General features: G+C 40.5%; 6 protein-coding genes across 10 annotated transcripts; 3 read left to right on the top strand and 3 right to left on the bottom strand.

The window, feature by feature from the left end:
• The first annotated feature begins 1 nt into the window (after position 1).
• Positions 2-3505, top strand: LOC109473932 (protein FAM173B-like). 5 transcript variants are annotated; one of them, XM_019774103.1, is made up of 6 exons: positions 2-82; positions 422-602; positions 1610-1721; positions 2521-2658; positions 2785-2835; positions 3138-3505. In XM_019774103.1, exons 2-6 carry the CDS (start codon positions 460-462, stop codon positions 3279-3281), a joined length of 588 nt encoding a protein of 195 aa, XP_019629662.1. In that variant the 5' UTR covers positions 2-82; positions 422-459; the 3' UTR covers positions 3282-3505. The 5 variants fall into 5 exon arrangements, with proteins under 5 accessions (XP_019629662.1, XP_019629663.1, XP_019629660.1 ...); XM_019774104.1 differs by lacking the exon at positions 1610-1721 and adding an exon at positions 1060-1141; XM_019774101.1 differs by lacking the exon at positions 1610-1721 and adding an exon at positions 1030-1141.
• Positions 3506-3613: 108 nt separating this feature from the next.
• On the bottom strand, positions 3614-6875 carry LOC109473930 (probable RNA polymerase II nuclear localization protein SLC7A6OS). The gene is made up of 4 exons (XM_019774100.1): positions 6672-6875; positions 5609-5944; positions 5120-5462; positions 3614-4971 (listed from the first exon to the last, which is right to left on the bottom strand). Exons 1-4 carry the CDS (start codon positions 6837-6839, stop codon positions 4775-4777), a joined length of 1044 nt encoding a protein of 347 aa, XP_019629659.1. The 5' UTR covers positions 6840-6875; the 3' UTR covers positions 3614-4774.
• A 734-nt stretch (positions 6876-7609) lies between these two features.
• LOC109473723 (mitochondrial inner membrane protein OXA1L-like) lies at positions 7610-11277 on the top strand. The gene is made up of 8 exons (XM_019773714.1): positions 7610-7815; positions 8099-8381; positions 8786-8929; positions 9266-9351; positions 9462-9626; positions 9957-10061; positions 10266-10428; positions 10734-11277. Exons 1-8 carry the CDS (start codon positions 7663-7665, stop codon positions 10907-10909), a joined length of 1275 nt encoding a protein of 424 aa, XP_019629273.1. The 5' UTR covers positions 7610-7662; the 3' UTR covers positions 10910-11277.
• Positions 11278-11296: 19 nt separating this feature from the next.
• LOC109473722 (tetratricopeptide repeat protein 5-like) lies at positions 11297-19293 on the bottom strand. The gene is made up of 10 exons (XM_019773713.1): positions 19198-19293; positions 18823-18955; positions 18428-18639; positions 17995-18142; positions 17720-17811; positions 13070-13123; positions 12792-12938; positions 12391-12605; positions 11960-12104; positions 11297-11794 (listed from the first exon to the last, which is right to left on the bottom strand). Exons 1-10 carry the CDS (start codon positions 19282-19284, stop codon positions 11675-11677), a joined length of 1353 nt encoding a protein of 450 aa, XP_019629272.1. The 5' UTR covers positions 19285-19293; the 3' UTR covers positions 11297-11674.
• On the bottom strand, positions 13235-15619 carry LOC109473724 (meiotic recombination protein SPO11-like). The gene is made up of 2 exons (XM_019773715.1): positions 14626-15619; positions 13235-14320 (listed from the first exon to the last, which is right to left on the bottom strand). The coding sequence occupies exons 1-2, from the start codon at positions 15287-15289 to the stop codon at positions 13776-13778; spliced, it is 1209 nt and encodes a 402-aa protein (XP_019629274.1). The 5' UTR covers positions 15290-15619; the 3' UTR covers positions 13235-13775.
• A 206-nt stretch (positions 19294-19499) lies between the features above and the next one.
• LOC109473725 (mitotic spindle-associated MMXD complex subunit MIP18-like) lies at positions 19500-22441 on the top strand. Its single transcript, XM_019773717.1, has 5 exons — positions 19500-19649; positions 19979-20058; positions 20215-20340; positions 20638-20683; positions 20815-22441. The coding sequence occupies exons 1-5, from the start codon at positions 19508-19510 to the stop codon at positions 20910-20912; spliced, it is 492 nt and encodes a 163-aa protein (XP_019629276.1). The 5' UTR covers positions 19500-19507; the 3' UTR covers positions 20913-22441.
• The last annotated feature ends 316 nt before the right edge of the window (positions 22442-22757 follow it).

Below are 22757 nucleotides of genomic sequence, written 5' to 3'. Positions count from 1 at the left end.
CCTTTGACCTTATCAGAAAATCAAAACAAACACATGCGTGACACAGAGCACGTATTACAGCTGGCTAGAATTTACTAGAAAGGTGGGAAGTGCATGTATATGTTGTTATCTTTTAGTCAAAGTTGGTGGCTAGATAACTCCAGTGTTAATTGCGGATGACAGAATTTGTAAACTACTGATCCAGGTAGTCAGTTTGTGCATGTCGTCGATAAAATTTCCCTTTCCTATTACCAAAACATCCTTTGCCTAACTATGGCACCAAGGTACATATATGGTACGAAGTGCAGGTTACTGTTTTTGGTTTGTCTTAAAAAATATCGCATAGAATCAGGCTCATAGAATGCAGTTTTAGTATGTCCGCATCTATGTTGTTATGCCCTATATAGATTGATAACCTATCATATTTTCCTGCCATCACCAGGTTATGGGCCATTTGTGTACACAGACTAGGTTTGTGAGATGGATGACAGCATAGAAATGGAACTGGCCACTTTGGCTTCAGCAGAGAGGGATAGATCCTTCCTCCTGGTTAAAGGTATCGGAGGAGCGGTTTGTCTCACTTATGTTGTCAACACAGCCCTGGTCTTCCCTTGGTACAGAAGGTAAGGAATTGAGCTTCCAGTCATATCAAAGGTAGAGAGTAACATGTGATGTATGACTGTATGACTTGCTGGATAAAAGAATTATAATAATGTCATATAACATCTGTGTGTATATGGGAAGATGGCTATTTAGTATTCAACTTACATAACCTTGGGTAGTACACCATGGACCAAACAGTCTTGTGTTTCGTAGGATGACTTCAGCAAGTTGACCTAAACTGCCAACACTTCAACATTACCTTAGCACATTTGGTGGACCACCAATGTAAAATGACCCACATTCAAGTTGCCAAATTAGAGTTGATTTGAAATGGACGGATACAATAACTGACAGATTAATTAAGTCTCCTTAGGAGCAAAAATTTCCAACCAATAACCATGAGCACTTCTGTTTATTACTTTCATGCAAACATGGTCCACTACCCAGGACAACCCTGCCATGGATTGTGTCGAACAGGAGACAGGTGTGCGGGGTGCTGAGGCTTCTACAGGGCAGGAGGGGCAACGTTGTTGATCTGGGTAGTGGTGATGGCAGACTTGTGAGTCATGGGCAGAACAGCAGGCAATGACAGGCAGATGCTGTGCTGGAAAAGAGAAGGAGTAAAAAAATTTTTGGTACAAGAAGATATTAAAAAAATGAAGTCATCATTTTCTGATCAAAAAGTCCAATATGTGTACATGTAGATATAGATCTGCTAACAAACTGGGTCTCAGCTTTTATTGAGAAGGGAAGCAACAAGGATCCCAGCAATTACACTTCATTCTTGTGAATATTGGGGATGTGAAGTCAGGGGAGGAACAGAGCTCTTCATTACTGTAAAAGGATTCATTCTACAATTCTCTTTGTCCAGCTGCATCTTTCAGAGCCTATGACTCTCTCCACGGAAACATGCCAGTGGTGGTTTCTGTGGAGACAGTTCTTGACTTTACAGTACTTGTAACTTGTAACAGTAGTGGTAAATGTATGCAATATTGATGGTGTATGTTCCATCAATTTGACCTGTCAGGTCTCCGTTGCCCTATGTCGCATCCGGACGATCGCAGGTAGACCGTGTACTCAGACTGCTGGAAGGCAGACCTGGAAAGGTCGCTGACCTAGGCAGTGGTGATGGGCGCATTGTAAGTAGCAGGTTTAGACCTGAATGTATGCCCCATTTGGCATTGCTGAATAACAGCAGCTTGTATGAATTTGATGCAATATAAATGTCTAACCTTTACAGCATGTTTTGCTTTCATGATCATTTGTTGAAGATAATTTGTTGTCAATAGTTTGCTGGTAACCTGTACTTTGGTTGTTCTTTTTTTCCTTGTTCCCTTCTCTTATTGCATCTAAAGGAATTGAGACAGCTTAAGGCTATGTATTTTTCCTGTACTTAAGATTTCTAGTCATGTGCAGTTTATACTTGATAATATGTTAGATTCTTACAAAAACATTTAAACATGTGCTGTGTGCAGTATGTTGCAATATATCAATGCTTCACCACCTACCTTGCTTTCTCAGTCACTGAGGCTGCATACAACTGAGTCTAGTGAGTGGCTACAATTTTACAAAACTTCTGAATGGTTTGCCGTGTGTTTTTTTAGCATTAATTAGGTTTCCCAAATTTCCCATCAGCCCAGCTGGCCAACTTAAGTTTATGTGGATGAGTAAAGACTGTTAAGCATGAAGCAAAGATTTTTCTATGTATGGATTTTTGTCACAACAGATATTAAAATCAATTTGAAAGTAATGCATTGCAGACCTCATCTAAATGGTCTGTCAAACATATGCACTTAACCTTCTATCCATCTTTTTCTCCTCTTTTTCCTTTTTTGTACATTTAGTATCCACTTTTTGCATGACTGCAGTGTAAACTATACTTTAGTACAAATGTATTAGAACGACTGATTGTCATGTTCTCACTACTTTTTTCTCCAGGTCTGTGCTGCAGCCACCCAGGGTTTTCACACAGACGGGTATGAGTTGAACCCTTTCTTACTCGGCTACTCCAGGCTTATGGCACACAGGAAAGGTCTGGCAAGTCTGGCCAGATTTCACAGGAAGGACCTGTTTGAGGTGAGAGGGCTACATTCTTCGACTAAACTTGGTTTCATAAAGAATAAGAATTTTACAGCTGTCAGTCTATACCTATTGCTGATTTTTATGATTATTAATCATAATGTCAACTCTCACTTGTAACAGGCAGATCTAAGGCTGTACAACAACATTGTCATCTATGGAGAACCTCTAATAGTAAGTGCAGACGATTGTTATGCTTGACACATGTACATGTATTGCTGTAAACTGTTAGTACTATATGTTATGGGAGAGAAAAGCAAAAGGAAAGTTTAACATGTTTGGTACAGAAGACTTAGGCACATAACTTTGGCAGGTGATATTCATAGTCACCTCAGCAATACTTGCAGATGAAACACTTAGCTTTGTATTTTTTATCCTTTGCCACAAACCTCTGTCACAACCTGTGACAATGTTTTATAATCTCAGTCCTTCAAGAGTTTTCTCACTTTGTTTTGCCCTTATCTCGAACAAACCAGCTGAGAAGATTGGAGCAGAAACTTGCTGAGGAGGTAACATCAGGGTCAAGGGTCATCTGCTGCAGGTACCAGCTGCCCACCTGGGCACCAACCTCAACACTAGGGGAAGGGATTGAAACCATCTATGTCTATGACAAGGTCTGATCTTACTGGAGTACAGTTTGGCAGACTGAGACATTTCTTATTGGATCACTGTTGATGGCTTAGATGTCACTGTTCACTAAGTCTGATAAAAAGCGTGCTAGCACAAACCAACAGTTGGATCCAGGCTGTAAAGTGACAATTTGCAATGCAAGGAAAGCTTGGAGATACCAAAAGTAGAGCATCTGTTAGATATGATCTATGAATAAAGGCTCCTTTGAAAGTGGACTGATTAAATAGATTCAACATGATTGTTCATTATGCCTTTTTAACACATTTATTATTGATATGCTACAGGAATATCTATTAATAGCCAGTAACACTACAACATTTTCATGGTGTGTCACAATCAACTAGAAATGCATGCAAGTGCCTGTCTTGTGAGTTCTTACTGATTGACAAGATACAGTCATCATACTGGCATATAAACGTAAAGAATAACCAGTTTGGCACAAAACTGTGGTGGAGAAAGCTATTGAAGAAGTTACTAATTTTCCATACTTTTACATCAAGTACAGCCAGATAATCATCCGTAACTTATCTAAAGTGCACATACATGTATCTGCATACAACAACATTTTTATCACTTTTCATTATTCTAGGCAAGTTTACAGGCAACAAATAAGTCCGTGCTCTAGCCAGAAACATAAAAGAATTCATTTCATTCAAGATGTAAAAGTAGAAATCTTCCCTCCCAATTTGTACAGCCATGTACATCCATAATCAGCACTTGAAATGTTCAAACTGGTAAAGACTAAAAGGGTAAAAAAATAAAACTTCTCTGTTTAGTTAGTGTGGTTGAGGTACATGTGCATTTTGCATATCACAAAGTACAAACAGTGTAGCAAACCTTAACATTAACTGTCTTACATTTAGCTAGTCCCAACATATATATACATGTACATGTATGTAATTTTGATAATATTGATATGTATTAGTCATCTGAAGCATTCACATACATCTTAGTCAAAGACATGCACCTAACCTATGTAGTTTACCTTTATCTAAGTTTCACATAATAGAACTTCATCATCTTTACACAGTTTGCTGCTATTTGCTTTGTATCTTCATTCTCAGAGTTACTCATTCAAATTCCTTTTCATGTCTTATCCTAAGTCATGCCATGTTTTCTTTTCTCAAAGTCATTTTTGCTAGTTGTTTGCAAAGTAATCTACATGTACTCTATGACCATTTTTCAAATGCAAAAGCCTTCTTGAGAGTTTCTACTTACATGACAATCTATTGTCTGGAAATAAATGTATCATGTATTGATAGCCAGTTTATAGACTTTTGATCCAGTCATTACTATGTGATCACCACATGCTTCATAAAAGTCGTCAGTACACATAGCACCAGTGGATAGTAATAGTGCAACAATACAAAGTTACTATAATTCTTACAGCATATACTGCACTCAAGGTGTATCTGCATGCTGTGTCTGACACTGCATTCCATTTTGTATTTTACAATTTTGTGAGGACTGTAGGTAACATGCCTCAGTATGTAAAGTCACCGCCCTTGTCACTATCACTCCCCCCGTCCTGTACTGTATAGCAGTACCCGTCATCCAGGTCTGCCAGAGGGTGGGCCTTGAACCTGGCCATGGCAGCACTCTCCGCACCCTTCACACTGCCTGGCATCCTCCTGGGACCAAGGTAGTCATCATCATCACTGGACAGGTCGCCAAAAGTGTCTGCAACAAGAAAAGGACAGTTCTATCAGATGCTATGTACGTGTACATACATTTGTCATGCATAGTCCCAGTTGGTCCAACTTCTTTTTATGTGAAGGAAAATGTTGAAAACTGTTAACAAAGTATCATACTTTTTAACCAAACCTACCCTTCCACTCATAATCAGGATCATAGTAGTCTATGTCCCTGTTGGACTCTTCATTCTCATCAGGATAGTCATTCCTCCAGTTACTCTCATCATTGCTGTCATCCTCATCATCATAGATGTCCTCCCCCTCATCATCTGCATCCTCGTGGACCAGCTCCATCTGCTGACAGTCTGTCACCTCCACGATGTGCTGCAGGTGGGTGGGGTCCAGGGAGTCCGAGTAGTAGATGTCGTAGACAAACTCTGGGGACTGTTGTGGAGCTGCTGGGCTGTCTGACAGGGTCAGCTTCTCCCGGATCATTCGGACTGAATTACAGGTGATGGCATCAGGGTCGCTCAGCTCCTGAAACAAGGTAAAACTTTTACTTTTTGGCAAGATTCACGGTACAGAGTTAAAATGATTGTAACACGTACAAGAAATGCTGTGAAACTGTTTGAAAGGAGAAAAGATTTCTACAGAAAATATTTAACGTTATATTTGCAGCTGACCTGCATTTTTCTCTCAGCCCTCTTTTTCTTCCTTTCTTCATCCTCCTTGCTGTTTCCTTCCACAGCATCAAACACACCAAACAGCTGCCCAGCTTCCACCTCTCCTGCTGCAACCTTGGGACCATTCTTTCCTGCATCTTCTTTTTCTTCTCTCTCTAGAACTACATCAATGTCCCTGTGACTGGCCACCACTTTGTAGCGACTTGCTCGTTGGGCCACCCTAAAGGCATCACGATTCTGTTCATGTCTCTTACTGGTGAGGGGCTTGGGCTGTTTCTTGGCATGAGGCCTGATCTTAGTGATGTTGTCCTTGATATGTTTGGGAAGGTTGTCACCCTGAGTGAAGGACAAAAAGATCCTGTTGCCAAAGTTTGGCAGAAACTGTGAAATTTAAGACATACGATACAATGCCAACAGTAAATCTCTCGCCTTCTCTACAAAGGCATGAATACATCACCCATGATTAATAACCAGATCTGGCACTGTACTTCCTGCCAGCCCATGACATCAGGTCTATTGAATTCTGCTGAGCCTGGATAAATGCATTCTATTGACATGCCTTGAATAACAATCAGTACAATAGTAATACCATGCATGTTTTGTATATCACCAAGGGTCTTGATATAACTAATGGATAGATTATTAGATAAAACGACAACTGAAATAGAGAATGACAGAGTACTTTATTACAAACACCCTTAATGAGTCTGGCTAGCCATGTAACATTGTACATGATCGTATTTGCATGCAGGCGGATATTCCATCAATGTCATGTCATATAGCTGCATTGTACAGACCAGTACGCATAAATAGTGAAAGATCCATGCTGATGACATCATGACATTTGGGACCCACGTGATGTGCCTGGCAATTCTTTTTTTTTACAAAATCCGTGAGGGAAAAATTCAAACTACGAAGCTTATCAGAAAAATTACATCATGGTGAAGGACAGTATATCGTACAAGAAAAGAGGGACGGGGAATGGCTTATATTTCTGCTGATTAAACTGCTAACATCAGCTAAACATGGGACTGTGAGTGATACAACACAGATATTTACGTACCTGTTTCGCGACCGTTCCGACGAACTTGAAAACCTCCTTGATGTCTTCAGCGGTCACTGTGGCGGCTGCCTGTCCATCTGCAGCCTTTAGTCTCTTACAGGAGACTAACAGAGCTTCGACTGGATCGTCGTTCTGACAGCGTTTGACACGAACAACTGCTGCAGCCATGCTCCTCTTCTCTTCATGTCTTCGTACTGATCTTCTTCCGCTGCGGGTCATAGGTTAGTGGAACACTCGATTCAAAAAAATATTTAGGGGTGTCACGTTAACAATCGTTTATGCAACCAGAAAATAGTATCATGTATATTCAACAATCTTAAAATACCAATACAAATTAGACATATTTATGTACATATTGTTTAACGAAACCCTATATTCTTTGAGATGTAAACATATTCATGTAACAGCAAATAATGGTATAATCCAGGGTTACCCAAAGGACCCAGCATGGCGGCGTTAGTGCGAAGTTGCGGCGGTGGAGGGCATTTAATTTTCAGAAACCTGGGAACACGTGTGGTGAGTGGAGATGTCAGACTGCTTTTGTTTGAAGGGGAAAGACTGTAGCGTTAACTTGGGTGCTCTGCGTGCCTGTGGTTATAGTTCTAAGCTAACAATGTTCAGTAGAAATCCGCTACTTTTGTGATGTGGGAGGGGGGCAGCAAAAAGTAATTTGTTACAGAAATTTCATGTAACGGTTACCACAAGGACATGGCAACTACAATAATAATTTGAGACTTGTGAAACAGATAACTTAACACAAATTAGAACGACTTTGAAAAATCGTCTTAATGTTTTGCATTAAAATCAACATGGTATCAAGGGACACTACTGTGCTGTGCTAGCTGTGCTAGTGTGTAAATTTAGAAATACATATGACATGTACTAACTCAAGTACATTTTTCTTGTATGATAGTGTTATCACATACCATGAGCAAATTTCTCAACTTGGTACTTTCAGTCCCAGCGAGGCTTTGCTGCAGTCCAGTACAGTATGGGCTCAAGTCACATCAAGTCAGCACCAAGAATAAGACATTTTACTGATGTCACATGGAGCTGGCTGAGACGGAATAACATCGGGGCCATGAGTGTGGTGGGGATTCGGTACAACAGCACAGACATAGAAAGGACACAGCCCGCCATGCAGGTATTAATTCTTTTAAATTTGCTAGCATTCAGATCAAGCATTCTTGTTTTGAATTTTAATCCAGGAATTTATATTACGTTGTCATTCTGGTTCATGACACAAAAGCATTTTCTGTTCACCACCTCTTCACTCAGCAAACAGTCAGTAATCCAATGCTTTAATTAAGATTAAACCAAAAGACTGAGGGAGGAAAGGATATTCTGCAAGAAGCAACCCTGTGTCTGCAGTTTACTGCGCTAGTTCTGACACATACTGATGGCGTGTATGTTTATTGATGTGACAGGCAGCAGACACATCATCAGGCCTTCCTGATGCAGTTGTACCAAACATCACATCTGAAGTCCCACTAGGCATGTCCACTGATGTCCCACTGACAGAAGTGACCCCTGTCCCTTTTGAAGCTCCTACCACACATGACATCATGCAGGCTGCAGCAGAGACAGGGGTGGAGCCTTCCCTCACAGAGCTGGGGCTGGGGGGATGGTCTCCCATTGGTCTCCTCCAGTCAACCATAGATATGTTTCACTCCACATTACACCTACCATGGTGGGCCTCCATTGTCTGCTGTAAGTACCCCTGTAGATCTGTTCTGCTCTGCCTTTAGCACTCAGATTTTCTATGCTGCAGACTATTCTTTCTTTAAGACACAGTCATAAGTTTGGTTTTGACAGTGTAGTCTGGATGTCATCTGAGTCAATCATTCATTCGATCCAATCCAATCAATCATTCATCTTATATCATACTCAATCCTAACTCAGATGACATCCAGACTACACTGTCAAAAACAGCACTAATGGCTGGGAGCATACCTGACATAATCTTGACTACTTCTGGTAATTTTTCATCTGAAATTCTCTTTGGTAGCATATGTTAATGTCAGAAGGCTTAACAGATGCTCATGTTGCATGTATGTTATTTTACAATGATTCTTAATGTTTATATAGTTTACATTTTTCTCCCATTTCTGTAGGTACTCTGATAGCCAGGAGCCTGATGTTTCCCTTGATTGTGAAGGGACAGAAGAATGCCATCAACCTAAACAACGTCATGCCACAGATACAGAAAATGAATGAGAAGATTAATCAGGCCAGAGCAGAGGGAAACAAGTTTGAACGTATGTCCAGACTACCCTAACATACACTCCCTACTCATGACAAAATGACTTTTTACAACTCCCAGGAAGGCATGGATTGCCCTCATGGAATTGCAGCCTATTCTATTTGAAATACATGTATGTTACACTTCAAATGTTTGACTCATCAGATGTACTTGTAGTGAAAACATTACGGAAAAGTGCCATGTTCTCTATGATTAAGTTGTGCTGTAGTGAATGGTCCTTCTCATAGCAGAAGATAGTTCCATAGACATTTGCCATATGCTTTGTGAGTATATTAATTCTGGTACATGTGTGTCTCTATTTTAACCATTATCTTTTACTTCTCTTGCTAAGTTGCCCATCACACTGCTGAGCTACAGGCATTTATGAAGAAACATGGAGTCAATCCTCTCAAGAACTTCCTGGTTCCACTTGTACAGGTCAGACATGTTTTCTACTCAAGATATGACTAATGATATTGTCTTGTATTTTTCCCTCAACATACTGTATGAAAACAGTTTACATTCTTGTTTCCTTGTTTTCCTTCTAGATGCCAGTTTTCGTCTCATTCTTTGTTGGTCTCCGGCGCATGGCTACCCTTCCCATGATGAGTATGATGACAGGTGGACTTTTCTGGTTCACTGACCTCACAGCCTCTGACCCTTACTTCATTCTTCCCCTCATGACATCTGCTACAATGTTGACCATCATTGAGGTATGTGGACATGTCGGAGCATGTGTAGTACATGTATACCGTACTTACCGATAATTTCTGTGTTACATGTGTGACCATTGAACAATGCTGCCAGTGTTACAGGCAACATTTGTGACATGTTTTACCAAAGGCACCCAGACAAGGTGATATGCTAAGTTTGTTAATGGTTTATGCTAACTTCCCATGATTTACACTTCTCCTTACATGGTATAGAATGGCATTGATTGGGAAGCCAAAAATTAAAATTCAGCATACAGAATGATACATAACTTTTTTTTCTTGCTAATCGATATCATGTAATAAACAAGTTTGATTTTTTTCCCCCTCCAGCTTGGCTCTGAGTTGGGAGTGGAGAATCCCCAGATGAAAACGATGAAGAATGTGATGAGAGTGGTGGCTGTGATGATCCTGCCTCTCACAGCTTCCTTCCCCACAGTAAGTACAGACATATGAGATGTATGAAATTAACCAGTGTACCCCAACATCTGATATTTTTAAATTGATATGACACTAGTGTCAGTAGTGATGTCATCATAGTACACATTCTCTTCCTCAACTTGTGTAATGTCCCAGCATTTTGGCTTGTGTCAGAAACATGTTGATGGTTGTACTGACTGTGTTTTATAATACAATCAACAGGCTATCTTCACATACTGGATGACGTCCAACACCTTCACCATTGCTCAGATCAGCCTGCTGAAGGTCCCAGCTGTTCGACAGTGGCTGAAGATGCCACACAAGATCCAGCATGATCCGGCCAGCGTGAAGAAAAGTGAAGGTTTCGTCAAAAGCATGAAACAAGGTAGAGCTTACTCATCGGTATTTACAGTCCATGATAAGTTAGGTAGTTAGGCCTATGACTTATGTAAGCTTTACTTGATTGCCTTAGTCCTATAGTTGTAACCAGAGTTCATGCACCTAACTCTCTTGTACTGCGACTTTTTTAATGATGCATTTTTGATTCAAACAATTATATGTACATCACATTTAATCCACTTTCATCCACTTTGCCTAGATCAAACATTTTACACATTATGCTGGAAGAATGCAGCAAAACTTGCATTTGCTGGAAACGGAGCCATCAATATGTGTTTTCACAATTTCCAGGATGGAAGAATGCCAGTCTTGCTAGTGAGGTTGAGAACAGACAAAGACGAGCAGCCCTGAGATGGAAGGAAGCGGGGACAGGTCCAGTACCACAGACCTTCACATACGACCCAACCAAGCAGACGCCTGCAGGAGCACATGGCATCAAAACCAAAGGCACGGTACGCAAGAAGTAGACGGCTTCTATGAAGTATGGAACAACCTCGTGTTTATTGTAACTTGTGAGATTTTATACAGAAAGTTCAAACAGGCAACAATCAAAAGGATTAAGCAGTCTTGTACAGTGATTGTAGAATACAAGGTCTAAAATCAGTCATCCATTGTGTAATTATTATTACAGTTGAACTTAAACTCATTGTAAGAAACAGTTTATTTGCATAAAGCTTCAGTAAGAAGCAGGACATCATGTGAAAATGTTGCTGTCTCACATTGATAAACTTTAGTTGAACACAAATAAACTCCACACAACTTTTCCTGCAGTCAGTTTTCACTGTTTCTTCATTCAAGTCTTAGTTGCTGAACTGTTCAAACATGTCACACATCACACAAGATGATATGACAGATACAAAATATGTACAAAAAACTCCAAATGCTCAGCTCCAAACTATTGAAGATTGTCTATGTACCTCCTACTGAGAAGAGCAGCAGGTTTAATAACTTCTTTGATATTTTTTCCAATCACACAGAAGTAACTCAGTGCACCCTTTGAAAAATTCCCATTGAGTTTGGGACATTGGAATATGTGTTACAAAAACACATAAAACAGGAGGACACCAAGGCATCAGTCAGTCTGGTAAATTCTTTTTGAATGCCTCTTTTTCCAGCAACATACCATGTTGAATGACATGTTTACTTTTGTGCTTGGAATGATTGATTTTTCAACGACATATCTGCAGCACAAGTTTTCAGCATTCCTACATCTGGGACCAGTTGTGTGTTGTCTATTCACTCATTGTTGTGCAAGCTAGGACAGTTGGTGCCTGTTTGTCCAATCCAAGCTTCCTGCTGTTGACCACAAGGACCAGTGGAGTCTCCACTCGGATCACGCTGAACTGGAACTTCTGCAACCAGCATAAGTTTTGATAAATGCACATAGGTATTTCATTACTGTGTCTTACCACACCCTTTAGATCTGCAATACCTAGTATGTTATATCTTAGAATCAAAATTATCAGAAATTCCAATAAGATAGCAAGGACAAGCTTGGAGGATAAAACTATTCCTACCTTGTCCTTGTGCTGAAAGTCTACGTGTTGCAAGAACGGCTCTGGAATGGCTACTGAGTCTCCAACAATTGTCCCATAGTTGGGTGCAACGTTGTACACTGTTACAGCAAAGCAGGTGCCTTCCTTGTCTGTCAAAGCAAAGGTGCTAGAAGAGTAAAGATGTATGTCAGTATAGAAACAGAACTTGATGCATTTTAAGAAAGTGTTCAAGGCTGGTGTACCTTATCATAATGCTGGTATGAGCCTGGGGAAATGACAATTTGACTTAAAAACCTGAACATGCTTTTACATAAACAGGCTGCACATTAACTTCAAGACGAATGGTACAAATTCATATTACCACAAAACAAGTTCATTTCCTGTATTTTTTAGTAACAAGTTGAGAGCAAGTCAAGAGCAACATACATGTACATAAGTATTGAAATACTTACAAAGGAATGGTTTCCTCTGCTGTGACACTGCATACCACCTTGCCCAACACCAGTTTATTCTTATTCAGTCCACTAGCTAAGTTTGCCAATGTTGTTGATTCCAGTGGAACTTTCTTCCCTGTAGAGCTTTCAAATGAGCCGCCACCATATGGCCCCAGGTCCTTCTCTGACAGAGACTTCAGCATGGACTGGAGTCTTTTGGCTTTCAATTTGCCCTGGAAAACAGAGAACCCAACATAATACACAACACTGTAGGTTTACAGTCTGAACTGGCTCCTCAAACAAAACTGTGAAGTTTTCTGTTTTAGAGGAATGTTTTAAAATCAAGAGCTTACTTACCAGTAAACCATTAGTATAAACTGACAGGTAATCATGCATGTTACTGCTGGTTTTGTCCCTACCTTGTGGTGCACCATGTCAGCCACCTTGGACAGATAACTGAGAAGCTGTGTCTGCTTCATGTTCGGCTGGTCCCATGTTGGGTCCAGTGCTGAAGCTTGGTCCCAGTGCATCAACGCCAGCTGAAACTGTTCTTCATACCTTAACACCTATCAACAGATCAAAGATATCAATCGTTACCTCAATATTTACTAATAGTATAATGCAACATTTATCTTCAATATGAGAATGACATATGCCATAGCCAAGGTTCAATCTGTATGAAGGCATGCTGACTTACTGTTGCTTTGTTGAAATGCAGGTCAGGGTTGCTTTTGGCCACAACATCACCTTCCTGAAAGAGTTCAAGTAGTTAGACATGGGATGGGAAATAAATTTAGAGGCTTATCTCCTTAAAAGCTATCAGTATTACATACAATGGGGATGCCTTGCAAGAGATATCTTTGACATTACAGCCTTGACACTACTAGTACTTACATGTATGCAAAATGTACTACGTAGTATACATTCCTAGAAAAGTGTCTATTCACTACACTTGCAAATGATGTGACATCTTTGAAACACACAAATTGAATTTTATTCATCACAACATATCCACTGTATTATGTGAAACATAATCTTTGTACACAGTATTTACAATGCCTGTCCTCTGGTACCTTATAGCATCTTCAGTTACAATCCACTACATGAATACCTGAGGGTTTACTTGATAAATCTAAACCTTGGTGCCTATCATATTTCATAACAAAAGAAGATATGCAAGAAATGTTGGTGGCTTATGACAATACAAGAAAATGAATGGTTAATGATACAAAACAATATGTAGAATGTCCTCAAAAAGTCATGAATATATTTATGGCATGCATTCAACTAATTTCTTTATATGCAACCCTCTAGCAGTCCTTCAGTTCATAGGAGTAAACATTTATCATTGTTGTCCCACAGATGTGGTGACTGGTCAGACAAAATCTTTATAAAGGTTGCCATTAGATCCAGCCTCCAAACTTGATTTTGTTAGGAATGTACACATCTGTTAGGAAGGTTGGAGAAATGGAAATGAGAGACTGAATTTCCGCCTTTCTGTCTCTTGTGAGGAACTCCTCTAACTCTCTCTTCCACAACGGCTCAGCGGAAAGGAAGGGCTTCTCAAGTAGCTCCCTTGCTTTTGCTCTGTCCGAGTCATTCATGGGTAAGAGGACATCCTCTTGGATGCAGAGTCGTCTGATGTCTGAAGGCAGCACTCCGAGCCACTTCAGGGTGGGTACAGTCAGGCTGTGGAATTCATGTGAAAGCGCCATGGACCCATACTTGTATGTACACATGATTTCCATACCGTGGGGATCAGCATCCACCAGAGCAAAGACAGGTATGTGGAAGGCCTTCCACAGTTTGTGGACTAACATACGTGTGTTGAGGTCGGGTACTCCCTTGCCTGTGACCATGATGCAAGGTGCCAGCTTCCTGCAGAAGCCATCATCCAGTAACTTCTGGAAAGTGGCATCCTTTTCCACAACTAGCACAAACTTGGCATCTGCAAGGGAAAACAAGGACATCAGCAACTTAGTTGCCGTTTTAAGACAAAAAGATGCAAAACAAGAGAATTATCTTTTCTGGACACTGGTCTGTTCGGTTACACATGCAGATCCAACCTCGTGATCTTTCAATTATGTAGTGTGACTGCAATATGAACAGGAAAATAGTTGATGATAAATGTTATTATAAATGAGAGGTGTTGCCATAGCAATATTACCAGCTGAAATTTGTGATTTTGTAACTTGAGAAAGAACCAAGGACTCGACAATATAGTGAGGTACACAGAACGAAACACGGACTTACTTGAGTGTAGGTTTGTGATATGTTGCACATGTGCTGGCACCATGGTTCCTCCGCTTGCTACAGAACAGTCCAGAAAACTGCCATCACTGTCTACCAGCGTTAGATCTCCGGCTACACAACCTTTTGATGTTGCTAAGATGTGCAGACTATGCCTGGGTACATTCAACATACAGGCGATGTCGTCAACTATCGTATCAAGCACACGCTGGCTACCAAACAACTTCGTGTTGTTGTAAAAGACGTCCCGTTTTGTAGAGTATGTGTTCGTCTGTACAAGCCGGTAACTTATGGCAAGGACTTGTAAAGTTCTTGCAAATCTTGTCGTCGACTTTATTGCCGAGAAGTCCACCGTCTTGACTGCAATAGTGTCGCTGGGAACGACTCCGAAATCCTCATCGAATGACACATTTGAGGAGTTCCTTCTATCTTTGTAAGTCAGCACTGGAGACTGTTCTTTGGACAATGCAACAATCATGGTTTCGGTAAGACGCTCGATAGCTCTCAACACTTGTCCTCTGGAACCACTCTCTCCATTCTCTGAGGTAGGTGTCTTGGCCTTTTCTGTAGCAGGTTGTCTTTTCTGAACAATCTCTCTTTCGCGATCCAAAAGTTCATGGCCTAAAGTCTCAAGGGAGTCCCAGAAATTGATGTCGCCTTCCGTCATCGCTGAATGTTGAACCGCTAAATTTAGCTTTATCACACTCCTTCGCTCAACAGATTTGACTTCTTAAAGTATCCCAGATTTACCAAGCTTTGTGAAAACGCTAAATTCCGATGTCAGGATATTGTTTGGGAAGTTATACAATTGTTAGGCCACGATAACAGCTAGACATGCGTCGTCTAGTCTCCACGTCGTCTGGTCTCGGCTTTTCGAATGTAGACGTCCGCCATTTTCTCATTCGGGCAATACCATCACAAAAAAGTGGTGGACTTAACTACACAATTTTCGAAATTTGACGCAAAACTGGACGATTGCCTGATTAAGACCAAAATAATATCAACTGTACCGTAATAAAGCAACATCAATTCTGTACTAGTTTACGTAGCCTTGCATCATTTCACCTTAAACACTATGCGAAATAGTGCGCCCCTCGCATGCGGTTGAAGTTGGTACAGTCCCAAAAGCAGACGACAGTGGCCCGCCCCCGTGCATGCGTCCAGCTGATAACACAGTTGTCTCCGGTCAACTTCCGTAAAAAATCCCGTGTTTTCCTCACCACAAACTGCTGTACAACATTTACATCATCCGGTTATACGTCAACATTATTTCTCTGTCGACTCATGCGCTACAGTCAGGAGGCAAAGGGCGCAGTTGTTTGTGAGCGTTCTATCGTTACCAATTCCCAAGTTCTACTTCAAATCACGTGCAGCACCACGGTTGAAGAAAGCGTTTTAAAAACAAACATTTTACAAGACTGGCATCCAGCGGCCTCGCAGACTTCAAGTCGTGATGGCGGCAAGCATTCAAGCAGCAACAATGGACATGGGGAACATGGAAAACAGCGAGAACTTAACATCGGAAACTTTGCAATTTGAACAAGCGGACACGAGCATTCCAGAGGAGGGGCACTTGAAAGAGGAACATTCTCAGAAGCTAAAGCAGTCTGAAATAGCCGAGGAACTAAGGCTTCTGTCTTACTGCAGATTACATCTTCCTCTTACAGACTCCGAAGAGAGACGGTTGAACCGCATTTTGAGAGAAAGAAGCCTGACTCGGGAAGAGGTTCAACAAGGATGGATGTGGAAAAGGACCAAGAACACTGCCAACCAGGTTTATGCTACAGCTAGAGGTAAAAATGAGTCGAGGGCAAGAAAGTGTGTATCTTTACTGCAAGATGTTTCACTGGAAGATGTAAGTGCACCAAGCACAAATGATGCAGACACAGCTGGGAGTAATTCTCCAGGCAAGCAGTTTCACTGTGATCTCACACCAAATGTCAAAAGGATTGTCAGAAAAATTGGTGTGAAAAAAGGAGCTGAATGCGTACCATCAAGAGAAACGGTACAAAATGTACATCTTACTCCTAGTTCGGGCAATAGTTCAAATATCTCATCACCAACATGTTCCCGATCGACATCAAAACAGGAAGTTTCAGAGGAAATCTGTTTGAAGGAAGATAACGAAGATAAGGTCATCTACTACACTGAAATGGACGACAGCGAGAGCCTTGACAGTGTTCTCGGGAACATTCCGCCCTACTCCGAAACAGAAGTGGCTACAGCAAAGGTGGCACAGCAAAACATCAGTCAACTGGAGGTTGCAAGTATGATCAGCCACAGTCAGCTACCCAGGACAGGCCTTCGGGGTCACCTGGTGAGAATGTGCTGCTGCATGGTACCACAAAGTGAAGAGATGGCAAAAGACTTTCAGTCTCCCATGGAACTTGAACCAACTTCGGTGTTAAATGATAACTTCTATATCACCGCAGGGTCTCAGGCTAGTACTGAGGACATGTCAACTGTGCTTACAGCCATGGATGGAGAATGAAACTTCAGACTGAAAAATGTCACCTTACAGGCTACAAAAAGAGTCTGTTGCTGTACGTGTGACATAAAAATTGTAAGCAGAACAAGTTCTCATTTGAGTACTAGTACTTTTCACTGTAATCCTAGTGTTCGTAGTAACCAGGGTTTCTAGTTGGTTGACAGACAAAATGTCATTATCACCATTTGATGTGCCTGTAATATCACATCAATTATTTACTTAAATAAGTTACACCAACACATGTCTTAATTCATTTGACATGCTTAAAGTTGTAGATAGAAGGAAAACAACTTCAATGTCTTGACAGATTTTTCTGGATAATTTATAACACATGTATACCTTGCCACATTATAAGACCTTTTAATCATTAATGAATATAATATGTAATTTCGTCTATGTCAGTGTTATCCTACATGTGTAAGTACAGAAATATGATAACAGAATGCTGTTAGTTGACAACCCCATTGTATATAATGTAACGTTATATATATTCATAATAGTTGGATAAGTGAATATTAACATTGTCCACCAAAGTAAAAAAAAACAATGCACATCTTTATTGTGTTTGTGAGTAATAATCATTCTCTCAAGGCTCCACTAAATACTTACCGCTTGGTTGTATGCACTCATGCATTGTTTGAGAATCTGTAGATTTTGGTCACCAGAGAAGTACACTGACAGGTAGGCATTGCCAAGAACGACTGGACAAAACATAAAGATGTTACATTACAAACTTTGATATACAATCACTGCCTTAAGTCCATACAAACTCTTTACCCCTGACCCCCCAAAAACACACACACCAGTAATAACAAGCAGTTAGAACATTCTTGACATTAAAGACTCATTTCCAAATTTGTCAACAAAAATTGACAAAATCTTACACCAAGAAGTGCCATCATTGACATCCAGTTGTACAGCTTCCTTGGCTACAGTCACACTTTCCTGGATATTCTTGAGTCGTTCAACAGGGTCCGTACCGAGCTGGCGTAAGACCATGGATAGATTCCTCAATGACACTTTGTTCCTGGACTGTTAGAGAAATTAGTTATGTACATGTAAATCTGTATCTATATAGCCACTATAACTGCCCTTTGGCATAACACACCTCTCAGGTCTCAGAAATGTGCTGGATAGTGTAGAAATTGGTCAAATAGACAAATAACATGCCAGGGGAGTTGGTCCACTAAGGAGTACAGTTTGGCACTTGGGAGCATGTTTTATTTGGCCAATTTCTACTCTTTCTTGCTGGTTCTGAGATCTGGTAGAGGCTATAAAAATGCTTGATTTATCAGTTTACGATGAATAAAATCTTACTTTGGCAAGAGCTCCAGAGAAGCAGTTTTTGGCAGCCTCCACGTCTCCCTTCTTCCAGTAGCACTCCCCAAGGTTGTTCCACGCTTCCACCAGGGAGGGGTCGAGCTTCACAGCTTTGGACAGCACGTCCAGAGCTTCAGGGTCAAAATCTGAGGTGACGTTCAGGGCACGGCCTCTCTGCATGTAAACCTGTGCCTTGTTGGGGCATGTTTCTGTGTGATAAGAAGGTATATAGTTGCAACATGAATGCTAACATGTTACATGTAGTACATTTAATCACTAACATATACGTAAAGACAAACCTTGTAGTGAAGAGATAGATTGTGAGTTGTGGTAACTTAATTATGCATGTGAACTAAAAATCCTCCACTATTGATAAAAGGTAAACATATCACCTTGTAACTCATCAAGTAGCTTCATGGCCTTTGACACCTCTGCTTTCACATCCTCTGCCTTTTGTGCTGCTCTATCGATGCCGTGTTGCTCAAAGTAATGGTCCCTGAACTCGTACAGTTTATCAACCGTGTCCTTCATAGTAAGAAATAACAGAGCAATATTATTAGAAACCTTAGGCTTTTATCATATGGCATATCACTGAATATTTGTGTTAGCCGTTTCATATCTGAAAGTTTCCAAGGCAGGACTTGGCACAAGTTACAGAACCTCATGCAGTTGCCTTGATGCCAGCATGTTGTGTTCGACACTGATATATTCCTCAGGTGCACAGAACTATTCAGAAATCTTATGTAGTCTAACGATTGTTATACAACCTTGATTTGGTGGAGAACTGAGGCGTCCCCCTCTCCACCCTCCCCAACTGTCGCCATCTCCGCCATCGCCAAAACACTACAAAGCATAGTGGGAAATCGGGCTAGACCATTCTCTTTAAGGTATGATAGTGTAAAAGTATTATCTGTTCACGTCAAACATAACGAAGCGTTCTAATCCGGCGTTATATAAGCAATATTAACTTTACGAGGAAAGATACAGTATGTTAAGTTGTTGCTACAATTACATATTTAAGCGAAATTTTTGCAAGAAAATACTTTCAACTTTGACCTCGCCCCCCCAGACAAACTAATGTCGCGTTCCAAAATGTCGAGCCAAGAAAGGTTACAGAATGCGAACCCGCAACTTTACGGGCGCACATCTGAGCGCGAAGTGACGCCAGAGGAGCTGGATGACGATGTGGAGGATAAGATTGATGCAAGGGAAATTTTCGATATCCTTTCCTGGCACAGAGAACTGGTTACCTGGCAATAATACAGGATAGATCGGAGCTGCATGGGTGGGAGGGGGGCATATGCTGAAAAAGATGCCAAGTTTTTATGTATAAAGGGGGCTGTGCCTGCAGTCAGAGTTGAAAACGAGCTATCTTATACAGCACAGCAACACCTAAGATCCAGCCAATAATCTGATGCATATAATCTGATTGAGGTTCTTATACTAATGCCAAGTAATGCTAATTAGTAGATTTTTTGCAGTAGTGTACTACATTTCTTTGGTTGGTGATCCACTGACTAGAACTTGGCTCCTTAACTCCTCTTGCACATCTTGTCAGGTCTATCAATGACCCTGAACATCCTCTGACCTTGGAGGAGTTGAATGTTATTGAACAGTCCAGAATCACGGTAAGTCGGTTGATTTGGTCAGAATGTTACATGCATGTGGAATTTAATCATGTCAATCACTTTTGTCTATGATTAAGCACTATCTCCAGCTCCTGGCTCATGCTTGTTGTATGTAGCAGTCTTGTTATCTTCAGTAATTTCATTTGTGTTTTTCAGGTTGATGAGGACAACAACAACGTGTCAGTGGAGTTCACCCCCACAATCCCACACTGCAGCATGGCCACACTCATTGGGCTGTCAATCAGAGTTAAGCTGCTCAGGGCTCTACCAACCAGGTTCAAGGTATGGCATTCATTTGCATCTTCCCATTATATTGCTGTAAAAGAATTACTTTACTGTAGAGAATTCTAGTAATATTTTGCTGCTGACTTTCTGTTTTAGACTGAGTCAGAGTTGTAGGGGTTGGTATTGAAGTTCATCAGGAAAATTAAAGCTTGTGTCAGTTTTATATTACATTCATTCCTCTCTGTCCTAACCAAAATTTAGTAAGTAGAAGGTCAACAGATAGGCTAGTATTCCTGATCCAGGAAAGGATCCACATGTTCATACCATTTTGTGATCTTTTCTTGTTTTCTATAGGTTGATGTACACATAACACCAGGCACCCACCAGTCAGAGCTTGCAGGTATGTGTCTATATCCCACACTTTCATAGCAACATATTATTGACCATCCATTGTGGCAATTCATTGCTAATCTTATCTTATGAATATTATCGGGCATGGACTTACTGTTTTCCTGTTGTTTTCCTCTGTAGTAAACAAACAGCTTGCAGACAAAGAGAGGGTTGCAGCAGCTCTGGAGAACCAACATCTGCTGGAGGTGGTGAACCAGTGTCTCAGTACCAGGAACTGAACTACTCACAGCTGTTTTTGCCTTGAAGCTGCTGTTTATCAACAGACTACTATGGCAGGGCTTGTCAAGGAGGATAGAATGGCAGGCTTTTGAGACTGCAGTATTATCAATATCTTAAGTCATGATATCTGTGTCACTGCTAAAGGATCCTAAATGTGAAATATGAATACATGTATGTAGTTACAATTGTGAACCAACAAGATCGGTGTACATCTAAAAATTGTGCCAGAGAAGTTAGAGCTGTATAAAGCAGCATTGAGGAAAATCCATGTATTATATGTACAGTTGTCGGTGTTTAAATGCACTTTTAGTGAGGAAATCTGTCTGATATCAACATTTACTGTCATTACTGCACATTTTCCTCATCATTTCATGCATGAAGTGTTTATTCTGATTGTATCAAGTTGATTAATTTTGTTGGCATGGTACACCTTTGCTCACTCTGCCAAAGGTGTTAGAAATCCATGTCCAATGGACTCTTGTTTTTGTTTGCCATTTATCACAGATATTTGCTCATTTTGCAGCTCCTTTGTAAGAGTTTGCTGTCAGCTACATGTATTTGCAATATGGTTGCAGTACTGCAGTTGGCCATATGGTGTCTCTTTTGAACCGTGTGGAATGTGTGCAAGTTTGCCATGATCATAATGGTTAAGCTGCAATTAGTTAGGTGAGACGGGCTGACTAACCCAATTGATTGATGGTTACTTGATTGAAACAATGATCATTGCAATATCCAACCTGAACCGGAAAATAAAAGGGAGACACTGCAACTTTTTATTGTACCCATTGGTTAGTTACTTTATTGACCTCAGAGTGTCATGTTCACAGGTATAAAGCTGGTGGGCATACATGCCTCTTCTGTAACCTCCAATAGCAGTTCAAATATCACAGTTTTCTTTAAGTTAATTTTCTGTTTGGTACACAGACACGGTTATGACCATTCTGTACGCATGTTTACTTCAAGTTCAGAAACACTCTATACAATATCCTTCCAATACACATCTCCCAATACACAATGAACTGTCTCCAGAGCATAAGGTATTAACCAGTCAATTAACATGTTTCTGAATATGCATGCCCTTTGTGTGGAAGCGAAAAACAATGACCAATGCACTCAGCAAGATTGGTTTATGTATATTATAGAAAACAGTGTACAAGGTATATGTACAGGGTAAGACATTACAGGCTATCCCACTTTCCTAAAGTAAGGATAGATAACCATGATGTTAAAATTCACTGTGCTATTATCACTATGTCTTGATAAGACTTAAATATTCAATAATACCAGAAGTAGTGAATAGCCACTTCTAGTGAAACACCAATGTTAACATTGCCATCCAACATGCCATTTTGTTTGATAAGAACATAAATATATATATTATGGCACTGTACATTTTTACAGCGGTACCAATAAATCATTCATTCAAACAATCCATCAGATTACCAACCAACCCTCCTTACATGTCTGATATGACCAAAAAGCCAGTATCTGCTCTCACAGATAACACATTCAAGAAATTTGAAAAAAACATTCATTCATTACTGTTTTCTTATCATAAATTTAAAAGCAATAAACCACTAAAGCCATCCCCACACTTAGACAAGAGGTGCAATAAAGTTTTGTCTTTACCAATCCAACTCGAGTGTTGGATTTGTTTTTGCCAATTGAATATACCTCCAATTCCATTTTAACCAAAGACCCAGCTGAGAGACAAATCTGGACCATCCACATCCTGTAAAATGATCTGGTCCAAGTCTTTGTTCTGCCACCTAAACTAATGTATAGACAATGTACTGGGGTTTGACCCTAATGGTTTTACAGAGAATAAAAAAACAATAGTCTGG

The sequence above is a fragment of the Branchiostoma belcheri genome, unplaced genomic scaffold (genome assembly GCF_001625305.1).
Source record: "Branchiostoma belcheri isolate BF01 breed outbred unplaced genomic scaffold, Haploidv18h27 scaffold3, whole genome shotgun sequence".
Taxonomy (NCBI): Eukaryota; Metazoa; Chordata; class Leptocardii; order Amphioxiformes; family Branchiostomatidae; genus Branchiostoma; species Branchiostoma belcheri.
The sequence above is the reverse complement of the archived record's forward strand: the minus strand, read 5'-3'. Positions and strand labels throughout refer to the sequence as shown.